Here is a 13156-nt window from a genome sequence, read left to right on the forward strand (position 1 = left end):
CGGAGTCCAACGTGCACCGGGAACAGGTCTGACTTACTGCCGGCAACGAACACAGCTTCTGCTCCGGTCATACAGGGACCGGACAGCCCTTAGCAAAGGGCCCTGGACCCCATACTCCCAGAGCACCCCCCACAGGACACCACGAGGGACTCAGGAAGGATCTCGTCCACCCCCTGAGCCTTGCCACCAAGGAGCTTTCCAACCACCTCAGTGACTTCAGCCAGGGTGATGGACGAGTCCGCCTCCGAGTCCCAAGCCTCGGCTTCCTCCTCGGAAGACGTGACGGTGGGATTGAGGAGATCCTCAAAGTATTCCTTCCACCACCGGACAACGTCCCCAGTCGAGGTCAACAGCTCTCCCCCCGCACTGTAAAAAGTGTTGGCGAAGAACTGCTTCCCCCTCCTGAGGCACCGGAGGGTTTGCCAGAATCTCTTTGAGGCCGTCCGATAGTCCTTCTCCATGGCCTCCCCGAACTCCTCCCAGCTCCGAGTTTTTGCCTCTGCAACCGCACGAGCTGCAGCACGCTTGGCCCGCCGGTACCCATCAGCTGCCCCAGGAGTCCCACAAGCCAACAAGACCCGATAGGACTCCTTCTTCAGCTTGACGGCATCCCTTACTTCCGGTGTCCACCACCGGGTTCGGGGATTGCCGCCGTGACAGGCACCACAGATCTTACGCCCACAGCTCCGAGCAGCCGCATCGACAATAGAGGCCGAGAATGAAGCCCACTCGGACTCCATATCTCCAGCCTCCCCCGGAATCCGGGAGAAGTCCTCCCCTCTGACAGAGGGCTCCGCCAGATGTTCCCAACAGACCCTCACTACACGCTTGGGCCTGCCAGGTCTTTCCGGCTTCCTCCTCCGCCAGCGAACCCAACTCACAACCAGGTGGTGATCAGTTGACAGCTCAGCCCCTCTCTTCACCTGAGTGACCAAGACACGCGGCCGGAGGTCAGATGACACGACTACAAAGTTGATCATCGACCTCCGGCCTACGGCGTCCTTGTGCCACGTGCACTTATGGACACCCTTGTGCTCGAACATGGTGTTCGTTATGGACAAACCGTGACTAGCACAGAAGTCCAATAACAAAACACCACTCGGGTTCAGATCGGGGAGGCCGTTCCTCCCAATCACCCCTCTCCAAGTGTCACTGTCATTGCCCACGTGGGCGTTGAAGTCCCCCAGTAGAACAACGGAGTCCCCGGTCGGTGCACTGTCTAGTACCCCTCCCAAGGACTCCAAGAAGGCCGGGTACTCAGCACTGCTGTTCGGCCCGTAGGCCGACACCACAGTGAGAGACCTGTCCCCGAACCGGAGGCGCAGGGACGCGACCCTCTCGTTCACCGGGGTGAACTCCAACACACAGCAGCTGAGCTGTGGGGGCAATGAGCCCACACCAGCCCGCCGCTGCTCCCGCGGCCAACGCCAGAGAAATGGAGAGTCCAGCCCCTCTCAAGGAGTTGGGTTCCAGAGCCCAAACTGTGCGTGGAGGTTAGGCCGACTATATCTAGTAACGCTCCCCCCAAGCTCAGCTCCTTCCCCCCAGCGAGGTGACATTCCATGTCCCCAGAGCTAGTCTCCATGTCCGGAGATCCGGTCGTCGAGGCCCCCGCCTTCGACTGCCGCCCAGATCTCTCTGCACCGGCCCCATATGGCTCCTCCCGCAGGTGGTGGGCCCACGGAAGGGTGGCCCCACGTCACTCGTTCGGGCTGTGCCCGGCCGGGCCCCGTGGGAGAAGGCCCGGCCACCAGACGCTCGCCTTCGAGCACCCACCCCAGGCCTGGCTCCAGGGTGGGGCCCCGGTGACGCCATTCCGGGCGACGTAACTGGCCTCTGATTGGAACTCATCATGTGGGGCTTCTGAAACGTTCTTCGTTTCTCTCAGTGTGATAAGGGTAAAGCTGTAACATAGATCACAAACATGAAGAAGGAAGCCAAGGATATTAGTTATCAACACAACGAATGATCACATACATGGACCGCTCCCAAACACAGACAGGGCACTATGAGAAAGAAATGATCTTTTTGGAAGAGTTTGGTTTGTGTGACTTACACTGTGACAGCTGCTCAGACAGAAGCATGTCCTGAGCTGCTCTCTGATTGGCTCTTCACTGACTGCAGTTGTAAATTGAAAAAGTTTTCAATCATTTTCAGTCTTCAGTCTGCTCTTAGTGTAGTGTGTGTGTGTGTAGTGTGTGTAGTGTGTGTGTGTTAGTGTAGTGTGTGTGTAGTGTGTGTGTTAGTGTAGTGTGTGTGTGTAGTGTGTGTGTGTGTGTGTGTGTAGTGTGTGTGTGTTAGTGTAGTGTAGTGTGTGTGTTAGTTAGTGTAGTGTGTGTGTGTTAGTGTAGTGTGTGTAGTGTAGTGTGTGTGTGTGTGTAGTGTGTGTGTGTTAGTGTAGTGTGTGTGTGTGTTAGTGTAGTGTGTGTGTGTTAGTGTAGTGTGTGTGTGTGTGTGTAGTGTGTGTGTGTGTGTAGTGTAGTGTGTGTGTGTGTAGTGTGTGTGTGTGTTAGTGTATGTGTGTGTGTGTTAGTGTGTGTGTGTAGTGTGTGTGTGTGTGTTAGTGTAGTGTGTGTGTGTTAGTGTGTGTGTTAGTGTAGTGTATGTGTGTTAGTGTAGTGTGTGTGTGTTAGTGTAGTGTGTGTAGTGTGTGTGTGTGTGTGTGTGTGTGTTAGTGTTAGTGTAGTGTGTGTGTGTTAGTGTAGTGTGTGTGTGTGTAGTGTGTGTGTGTGTGTGTGTAGTGTGTGTGTGTGTGTGTGTGTAGTGTGTGTGTGTGTTAGTGTAGTGTGTGTGTGTTAGTGTAGTGTGTGTGTGTAGTGTAGTGTGTGTGTGTTAGTGTTAGTGTGTGTGTGTGTGTGTGTATGTGTGTGTGTTAGTGTAGTGTGTGTGTGTTAGTGTAGTGTGTGTGTGTGTTAGTGTAGTGTGTGTGTGTTAGTGTAGTGTGTGTGTGTGTAGTGTGTGTGTGTGTGTGTGTGTTAGTGTGTGTGTGTGTAGTGTGTGTGTTGTGTGTGTGTGTGTAGTGTGTGTGTGTGTGTTAGTGTATGTGTGTGTGTGTGTTGTGTAGTGTGTAGTGTGTGTGTGTGTGTGTAGTGTGTGTGTTAGTGTGTAGTGTGTGTGTGTGTAGTGTGTGTGTGTGTAGTGTGTGTGTGTGTAGTGTGTGTTAGTGTAGTGTGTGTGTAGTGTTAGTGTGTGTGTGTGTGTAGTGTGTGTGTGTGTAGTGTGTGTGTGTTAGTGTGTGTGTGTGTAGTGTAGTGTGTGTGTGTGTGTTAGTGTAGTGTGTGTGTGTAGTGTGTGTGTGTGTGTGTGTGTAGTGTTAGTGTGTGTGTGTGTGTGTGTGTTAGTGTAGTGTGTGTGTGTGTGTGTGTGTGTGTAGTGTAGTGTGTGTGTGTGTGTGTTAGTGTAGTGTGTGTGTGTGTGTTAGTGTAGTGTGTGTGTGTTAGTGTAGTGTGTGTGTGTTAGTGTAGTGTGTGTGTGTGTGTGTAGTGTGTGTGTGTTAGTGTAGTGTGTGTGTGTGTTAGTGTAGTGTGTAGTGTGTGTGTGTGTGTGTAGTGTGTGTGTTAGTGTGTGTGTGTGTTAGTGTAGTGTGTGTGTGTGTTAGTGTAGTGTGTGTGTGTTAGTGTGTGTGTGTTAGTGTAGTGTGTTGTGTGTGTGTGTTGTGTAGTGTGTGTGTGTGTGTGTTAGTGTGTGTGTGTGTAGTTAGTGTAGTGTGTGTGTAGTGTGTGTAGTGTAGTGTGTGTGTGTGTGTGTGTAGTGTGTGTGTAGTGTAGTGTGTGTGTGTTAGTGTAGTGTGTGTGTGTTAGTGTAGTGTGTGTTAGTGTAGTGTGTGTGTTAGTGTAGTGTGTGTGTGTGTGTAGTGTAGTGTGTGTGTGTGTGTGTGTAGTGTGTGTTAGTGTAGTGTGTGTGTGTTAGTGTAGTGTGTGTGTGTGTGTAGTGTTAGTGTGTGTTAGTGTAGTGTGTGTTAGTGTGTGTGTGTGTAGTGTGTGTGTGTGTGTGTGTGTGTTAGTTTAGTGTGTGTGTGTTAGTTTAGTGTGTGTGTGTGTAGTGTGTAGTGTGTGTGTGTGTGTAGTTAGTGTGTTAGTGTGTGTGTGTGTGTTAGTGTATGTGTGTGTGTGTAGTGTGTGTGTGTGTGTGTAGTGTGTGTGTGTGTGTGTGTGTGTGTGTGTGTGTATGTGTGTGTGTGTGTGTGTGTGTGTGTTAGTGTAGTGTGTGTGTGTGTGTATGTGTGTTAGTGTAGTGTGTGTGTGTGTTAGTGTAGTGTGTGTGTGTTAGTGTAGTGTGTGTGTGTGTGTGTGTTAGTGTAGTGTGTGTGTGTTAGTGTAGTGTGTGTGTGTGTGTGTGTGTTAGTGTAGTGTGTTAGTGTAGTGTGTTAGTGCGCAGTGTGTTCATAATAACACTATTTGGTGATAATCGTGTGGATTGCTGAGTTGGCGTGTGTGTACAGCCCGTCTGTGTTCTGCTGTGTCCCAGTGGAGTAGAATCAGCTTTACTCTAACGTTTTTACACTCCTCTCTTGTTGTTGTTTTTTTTTTTTTGTTTGTCTACACTTCTACCTGCTGCACAGTGTCTGCAAAACTCTGAAGCCCAGTGTGGACTGTGTGGGCTCTCACAGACACACACACACACACACACACACACACACACACACACACAGGGCTGTATATGATGGGGCTCATTTAGCAGCAGCAGAGCGAATGAAGAAGAAATATGTTATAAAACCTGTCATGATGTCTGTGATTGTGATGACAAACTGCAAACTGGACTTTTCAGAGCTTTTAACTATGTTCTATTAGTTTCTCCTCATTGACCCTATGAAGTTGTATTCGGAGTCACTTGCACATGTTTTTAAGTCATCTTTAATCACTTATTTTCCAGATGCCATTTTGCTGCTCTCCCCCATTTTTACCAGCACCAGTACACACCCATTGAGACGTACTTGGTTTTCCAGTTTAATTTTCTTTATCCGTGATACTCGTAGGATTCAGGAGGTGAGAGTGAGAGTAACTTACATAACTGTTGGCTAATTGTAATTGTAATTTTCTGTGTGAGAGAGTTGGTTCTTTCTGGTCAGGTTGTGTTAAATTAAAACTCAAATTAAAGTGTAACAGAACTTCAGACAGAGCAGTGCCTACAGCTGCACACTCCCAGAGAATGTAGATACCAGCAGCTGCAAACAATCAATACCATGTAGTGAGATGTGTAGTCGCAGTTCTCTCAGTGTTGTTGTGTGTGTGTGTGTGTGTATGTGGACGTGTGTGTGTGTGTGCTCCAGAGCTCGTGTGGTCTCTTTACAGCACAGGTGTGTTGGGTTCAGTGTTTCAGAGGCTCACTGTAAAACAACACGACTCAGAGTGAGTGGATCTGAGGATTCACTTCAGGACGTATCACACTTCATGTTGGTCTATATTTTTTTTTAAATGTACTTTTGGTCATTTAAGTTTTAGATTTAGAACTTAAAGAGAGGCTGTTTATTAACACATCACAGAAACTATATTCCTATATAAATCAATATATTAACGTGTTTTATAAGTTTCACTTTCATTTCTCTGAGTCCTCCCTCCCTTTGCTCTCTGCGCTAAGTCACTCCCCATTCAGAGCCCTATCACAATGCAATCAGCGTGCATCTTAGCAATGAAACTACTGCACATCGCATCAGGTTTGTGAAGTTTTTGTATATTTATGAAGAATGGCGGTGCAGGAGCATGGGAGTTAGTGTTGGGGTATTGATTAAGTACTTACTAAGACTGAATCATGCTTAATACATTATTTTGTTCATTATGAATGCACATTATTCATGTTCTGTGAAGCATATTGGGGGAAATTATGCAAAATCAGTTTTTGTAGCTTTCTAGCATCATCAAAAACAAAACTTATAAAATTTGTTGGTACATTGTTTTTGATGAATACATTTTCAAAACAATAAAACGAATATGGTGATCTAAAACCGCTTCTTTGAAAACCAATAAAAGTACGAGTATAAACATTTTTGTACTTGCCGTTACTGAGTACCAATACCAATACTTTAACCCCCCACCACCATGAGGATACACTGAGTGTGTTTCCATGCATATCAATGTCCTGGTTAAGGCAGAGAATCCTGGATCTGCTGTTTACATGGTGAGTCTGTTCTGTGTGTAGATCGAGTTGGAGATGGTTCTTGTTAAACTTGTCATGAGTGTGCAGGTCGCACGTGTGCAGGTCGTACGTGTGCAGGTCGTACGTGTGCAGGTCGCACTTGTGCAGGTCGCACGTGTGCAGGTCGTACGTGTGCAGGTCGCACTTGTGCAGGTCGTACGTGTGCAGGTCGTACGTGTGCAGGTCGTACTTGTGCTGGTCATATGTCTGCAGGTCATACGTGTGCGTACGTGTGCAGGTCGTACGTGTGCAGGTCGTACGTGTGCAGGTCGTACGTGTGCAGGTCGTACTTGTGCAGGTCGTACTTGTGCAGGTCGTACGTGTGCAGGTCGTACGTGTGCAGGTCGTACGTGTGCAGGTCGTACTTGTGCAGGTCGTACGTGTGCAGGTCGTACTTGTGCAGGTCGTGCGTGTGCAGGTCGTACGTGTGCAGGTCGTGTGTGTGCAGGTCGTACGTGTGCAGGTCGTACGTGTGCAGGTCGTGTGCAGGTCGTACGTGTGCAGGTCGTACGTGTGCAGGTCGTGTGTGTGCAGGTCATACTTGTGACGGTCGTACATGTGCAGCACAGCTCTTTATTTAACAGTCATTTCACTCATGTACAGTCACTTTATTTATCCAGGTTTCTCATAACTGGGATGATGTGTAATAATGGTATCAGTGTGTGATATCGACAAATGTTTAACAAGTATGAGTAAATAAGTATCATATCGGCGCATCCCTATAACCCATAGAAATACCTCCTCTTTAATAGTTTCATGATCTTTAAGTGTTACTGAGATGTTTGACACAGACTGCAGACACCACATCCTCTTACACCATCCTCAAATACATTCATAACCAGTATCCCACAACTCCATCTAAACAGCGCAAGTCCTTGTATTAAGACAGACTTGAGCGTACAATGCGCTGATCAGAGCGTGGGGCTGCACTGTGGACTCCTACAGGGCACAAAGCTCATGGAAAATCAATTATGTCTGCCATCATAATCCTCTTAACACCAGAGCACAGAGGAGAGGAGACGCGCGGCTAGGCTAGGCTCACACCGCTAACGGCTACAGCGCCACATCAGCACACAGCCACACACACAGCCAGCACAAAGATGGCCGCCCACTGAGCGCGCGGGACACATCTGATGCTCTGATCAGATCTGAGTGTGCACAGGCTTCAGGGCATGGCGCGTGTTCCTAAAATACTCATAGAGATAATAGAGACAAACTAAAGCTAAAGTGTGTTTGGCTGTGAGCAGACGACTGTGTCCAATCACAAAGTTTGTTACACGACAACTCTGTGGAATCAACATCCTGTGACTGCAGACAGTCTTCGTCTTGGTTCAGACTTTAAGAAGTAAAAGTCACTGTATGTACATTTTAGGCCGAAATAAACTAAACTAAAAGCATGTTTTTGCATTGTGATTGTGTTTATTGCGTTGAAAAACATACTTAGTGTAAGCGTGCTTGCATCTCCACAAACCTGACTGATGTGGCCTGCAGGTGAGCGTCTTCCTCCTTTGGTTATAATCTTCTACAGTAGGTCATAACACGCATTTACCTATATGTCCTGAAGTATGGTTTTAATTTTCTGGTTCCATGGAGGTGACATGACACCTCCAGAAAGTGACATCCTGTACATTTAAAGGGATAGTTTGAGTTTTTTGACATGAGTCTGTATGTCATCCCCGTCAGCAGTGTCGTGCAACACTCACTTACCCCCGACAGCGTCCAGTGAGCCGAGATACTGGTCAGTTTTGGTGCTGATGAAAGTAGTCCGGCAAGTTCGCTGGAGACATTAAAATAAAGTGTTTTTCTTCTCAAAACAATCTGTGTTCAAAAGAGTGATACATTTGCATCACAAAACCTTTGTCCTTAAAAAAGTCAGACCTCATAATCGCTTGGCACTGGCTGCCGCCAGGTGACAGCTGAGCACAGATACATCACTTTCTTCAGTTGTTCGGCGGTGTTTACGTGCTCAGACTTCCGCGATGTTTACAAGTGGACAGGCGATCAAGAATCAGCTGTAAATCACTCAGTGTCATATCACCAGTGAAGCTTCTACAAAACATAACTTTATTAGTCGACTGTTATTACTATTGTAAATGTCTCGTACACTGTTGGCAGCAGCTACGTGGACGTGTGGATGATTCTATGTTTCTATTAGTCATCCATGTTTCAGTCACAGTGTAGACTCTATGTTCGCTGTGTACGAGTTTATAAATGATGTGATGGTGATTGTCGCTCACTCGGTCTCTCACGGCTCCAGCTTCAACTTGTACCACATATTCAGGTTCATAAAGATCTCCCTTTGGCTTTGTGGTAAAGGCAATGTCTTTATTGTCGGTGTCGTAATCAGACATGTTGTCACCAACATTCCGAGCAGTAAACAAAGTGAACCAGGTGCAGCTGTCAGCTGGCAGCAGTGCGCAGTGATATGAACGGAGAGAAAATAGTACCAAGCGATTATGAGGTCTGACTTTTTTGAGGACAAAGGTTTTGTGATGCAAATGTGTCACTCTTTTGAACACAGATTGTTTTGAGAAAAAAAATGCTTTATTTAACAGTCCCCAGTCAACTTGCGGGACTACTTTCATCAGCACCAAAACTGACCAGTATCTCGGCTCACCGGACGCTGTCGGGGGTAAGTCAGTGTCAGCACGACACTGCTGACGGGGATGACATACAGACTCATGTAAAAATATATATATATATATATATATCCCTTTAAGTGGACAGTTCATTCTGAAGGCTCTGCTGCTATTCCAACATGCCGCTATTTACACATTGACGTCTAATTGTCTAATTGAGTAGCGGCATAAACATCATTTTTCAAGCGTCAGAGTAGAAGGACTTTACTATTTTTCAAACATTCCGCTTTTCCGACATGAATAATATTAATGTAGTAGACTATTATATTTTGCACTCCCATGTATCACAAGATGCTTGGGCCTTGATCAGAGAATACGTCGGCCACACAGGAGATCAGACAGCAGGAAAATGTCCTAACTCATCGCCAAGGGAAACAGTCATGAATTTTAAAAAAGAGCATAGGTCAGACTTTGGAAAAATATCGAATCTAAACTGAGGCTGCATGGGCCTTTGTGCTTCATTCATTGGGTCATGTAGGCGATCTGTGGAGAACACCGTGTATGACGTAAAACACAACAGATTCCAGGCACTCCAAAAAAGTAGAAAAAGTAAATTAATTAATTTAATTAAGCATTGATGAAGACCAGTTAAAGTTGAAACATGTTGGCTTTGGCCATTCAAATAAAGGCCTTTTAACTATATTTTTCCTCGTGTGATTTTTTTTACTTTTTTTTTTAATTATTATTATTTTTTTCTACTTTTTTGGAGTGCCTGGAATTTGTTGTGTTTTATTTTTAATCCTTTTTTCCAAGAGCACCCTCTACCTGCTCCTACTGATTGGAACACCTGCAGCAAACAGCCACATTTTTGTTCTTTCTGCACCATATATGACGTGTCGGAGCAGCAATACTAGAAAGTGTCCTAATACCGACACGTCTAAATAGAGACATGATGGTATGAAGGGATGTCGGAACATGTTCTTCACTCGTAGTTCAAAATCACATACACATATTTTGGAACCTTTGAACCAGCTCCATACCTGCCCCCTGCGCTTTACTCTGCACTGCTTTATTTTTGTATTTTTGAGAACTTTGGAATCACAGTGTTGTGTAGCAATTTAAGGTCTGTAAATCAGCTCTGTAGTTTTTGAAGTCCTTTTATGAGTTTATGAGATCAGTGTTTTGATTTAAATCAGTTGCCTTTATTTGACCCGATAAAATACTGGGATCAGAGGGTATAAAACTAAAGCATGTGTTTCAGGTTAAAATAACAGGGCTTTGTAAACTTTCAGAGCTGTCACTGTTGCTTAAAGGTCCTATATTATACGAAAATGACTCTTGTGAACTTTAAAACATGTTATCATGCCGTAAATCTCCTCAAAAACAGACCTGGAGTTGTGTTTTGTTTCATTCACACATGTTGGAGTAAACCTTTATTAATAGTTTGTCTACATCTCCAAGGCTCAGTCTTCCACCTGGTGACGCCATGAAGCTGTAGTTTTTCAAGTTAACAATGTCTTTTATCTTAAGTTTAGTCAAGATAGGCAATTCCAGCGCTGAAATGATCCAAACAGTTCTAATAGCTCAACTCCAGGTATGTTTTGATGAGGAAAGATCTGCTGAAGTCTTTCGTGGTTTAACAGGGAGCTGGTGTAAACTGGATTCAGGCGACTTCAAGTACAAAGCCGTCGTAAACTCTGGACTAAATCATCTCTTTTCATCACACAAAAGAATGAGACCACGCTTGTTGGACTAATATAATGTTGTTTTTTTTCAGTAAAATGTGTAAAAGTACGATTTATCCCAATGCGTGCTTATAAATATAAATCTGGTCTTGTCATCTGGTTGGAGTTAGACGAGCCTGTGTGCATGGGTTCCATTACAATAAAACATGTATTGCTTAGTGAACAGTAACCAGAAAACAAATACAAGGAAATAAAAACAAGCCAGTGAATCAAAGGACAGCTGAAAGGTTTTACCTGATTTTTTTTCTCATGTGTTTGAGCAAAACGGGTGTTGTCCCGATTATATATACTGGCATTACGTAATCAGAGTACAAATTATGAGTAACTGTATTCAGATACAGTTACTGCTTGAGTGAGAGATAACTGGATTACAGTTACATTAATCCAATTATCTCTCACTTTTTTTCACCCCCCTGCTTTTTTTTTTTTTTTTTTTCTCGGTAATTCCACTTATTGCCAGAGTAACCAGGTCTAAACTAGATCTAAACCAGGACTAAAACCAGGTCTAAACTAGATCTAAACCAGGACTAAAACCAGGTCTAAACTAGATCTAAACCAGGACTAAAACAGGTCTAATCCAGGACCAAAACCAGGTCTAAACTATGTCTCAAACAGGATTTAACAGGACTAAATCAATCTGCGTGGGCGTGTCTCCTCCTCTTCTATCAATAATATTTTTAATTTGGTTGAGTAAAATCTGGTCTTTTTATTTTCTTTTAGCAGACAAAACATCTTATGATACGATATTCTAGTCTTTGCTTCTCTACAGCAAATCAAATAATCCAAAGTATTCAAACTACATTACTCACTTTAAGTAATTTAATGGATTCTGTTACAAACTACATTTTGGAGTATGTAATCTGTAATCTGTAGGGGATTACATTTTAACCTTCCCAACACTGTATATATAGTATAAACAGGTCTTGAGGTCATAAATAAGTCCGCTCTGTGCTTTCAACATCTGATTCTAAAGTGTTTGTTTTTTTTTTTCTCTGATAATCAGGAAGTGCACTGTTAACATGATAAGTATTGTTAGCATCAATTTCAGGGAACAATGTCTCTGAAGAAAGAGCAAGAGTCTTGTTATAGACACATCAACCAAAATGCACTTCATCACTTGCAGTTAGTCCAGAACTCTGCTGTGCTGAGCAAAAAGTGCGATCCCATTTCACCAGTTCTTGCGTCTTTGCACTGACTTTCTGTTCATTTTAGAATTGATTTTAAGATTTTATTGTTTGTTGTAAAGCTTTGAATGTTCTGGCCCCACAGTACGACTCGGACCTCATCCAGATTTACTCCCTCCTGCGCTCTGAGGTCCGAGGGCCAGCTCCAGCTCGTGGGGCCTAAACCAAGACTTAAATCTCTGTGACCAGCCCCAAACTCTGGAACACTCTGCCCCCCCACGTCCTCACAGCCCCACAGTGGAGAGTTTTAAGTCTCGTCTTACTCTCTGACTTTTAATATAACCCTCTGTGTCTTTTATTTATTTACCGTTTGTATCCATTTTATTTTTAGTACTGCCTTTATTTATTGATTTTATTATTTTTGTCCATTACTTTTATTATTAGTCTTTTATTTATTGATTCTATTAGTTTCTTTTGTTTGGACCATAATTCTGCTGACGTTTTAGTTAAAACACTTCTATGTGAAGCACTCTGGAAACTGTTTTGTTTATAAAATGTGCTATATAAATAAAGTTGAATTGGACTGAACTGAACAGTGCTTCTAATGGTGGAGCTGAGGACATATGCACAACACGTGTCAATCAAACAAAATCACTTTATTTGTCCTGAGCCGCAGTTTGAATACAATAAAAATAGAAAAAAAAAAAATCAAACAAAAGTGTCAGTGCAGCTCAACAGGTCGAGTCATCAGATCCAGTGTCAGGACAGTGTGAGGGATACTCCCCTCACACTGTCCTGACACTGGATCTGAGCAGCAACAGCCCTCAGGACAAAAGTGTCCCTCCTGTGTTTCCTCTGTGTCCTGCAGCATCACAGCAGCCTCCAGGGGGAGCAGGTGAACTCTGGACACACAACAGAAACCTTCTTAAGCCTCTGATGCTTCGGTTGGTGATAAGTGTAAAAGTCTGTTACATTTCAGAGATAGTTTGTTTGCATAACTATCTCCAAGCTGGGCTGCCGACAATCCAATAGTCCTTTACTGTCCATCCTTTGAATTGCACAAGCTGCTCTTCTTAGTTGGCCCAAATCCCAAAACAGTAAGTTAAAAAAATTAAGATAAAAAATATATATATATTAAAAAGAAAGTGTAAAAAACTGCTCATTGTGCCAGCTAGTCAGCCACAAGAGCAGCCAACAGTGACCAGGGAAACCACGGGCATGAATCATGAATTAGATAACAGCTTGACGTGTGTGTGTCCCTGTGTTTTTCAGATCGCGTTCTCTCAGCACAACTCCATCATGGACCTGGTGCAGTTCTTCGTCACTTTCTTCAGGTAGGTCCACCACACCACTGAACCGTGTCCAGCAGGGGGCGCTCACTGGCACCTTCATCTCCTCACAGCTGAGCTAGGTTCAACAAGAGCAGCACACAGACCCAGAGTATGTGAAATGAAAATCCCCTTTTAAGACCAAAATAAGTGTTGTGCAGGCAGAAGTCAGTCTGATCCAGTTTAAACAAAGATCAAACTGAAATGATTCATTTAGACAGTGTAATCTTATAAATGCTTTCTTTGGA

At 44.3% G+C, this 13156-nt stretch overlaps 1 protein-coding gene across 1 annotated transcript in view; it reads left to right on the plus strand.

The window, feature by feature from the left end:
- The window catches only part of atrnl1a (attractin-like 1a), a 499802-nt gene that overhangs the window by 243898 nt on the left and 242748 nt on the right, over positions 1-13156 (plus strand). Inside the window, exon 27 of the mRNA XM_055162865.1 lies at positions 12853-12914. Within this exon, the coding sequence (XP_055018840.1) occupies positions 12853-12914 (62 nt within the window). The remainder of the gene's footprint in view (positions 1-12852; positions 12915-13156) is intronic.

This window comes from Boleophthalmus pectinirostris, unplaced genomic scaffold (genome assembly GCF_026225935.1).
Source record: "Boleophthalmus pectinirostris isolate CB_2022bp ecotype Guang Dong unplaced genomic scaffold, ASM2622593v1 HiC_scaffold_5, whole genome shotgun sequence".
NCBI classification, from domain to species: domain Eukaryota; kingdom Metazoa; phylum Chordata; class Actinopteri; order Gobiiformes; family Gobiidae; genus Boleophthalmus; species Boleophthalmus pectinirostris.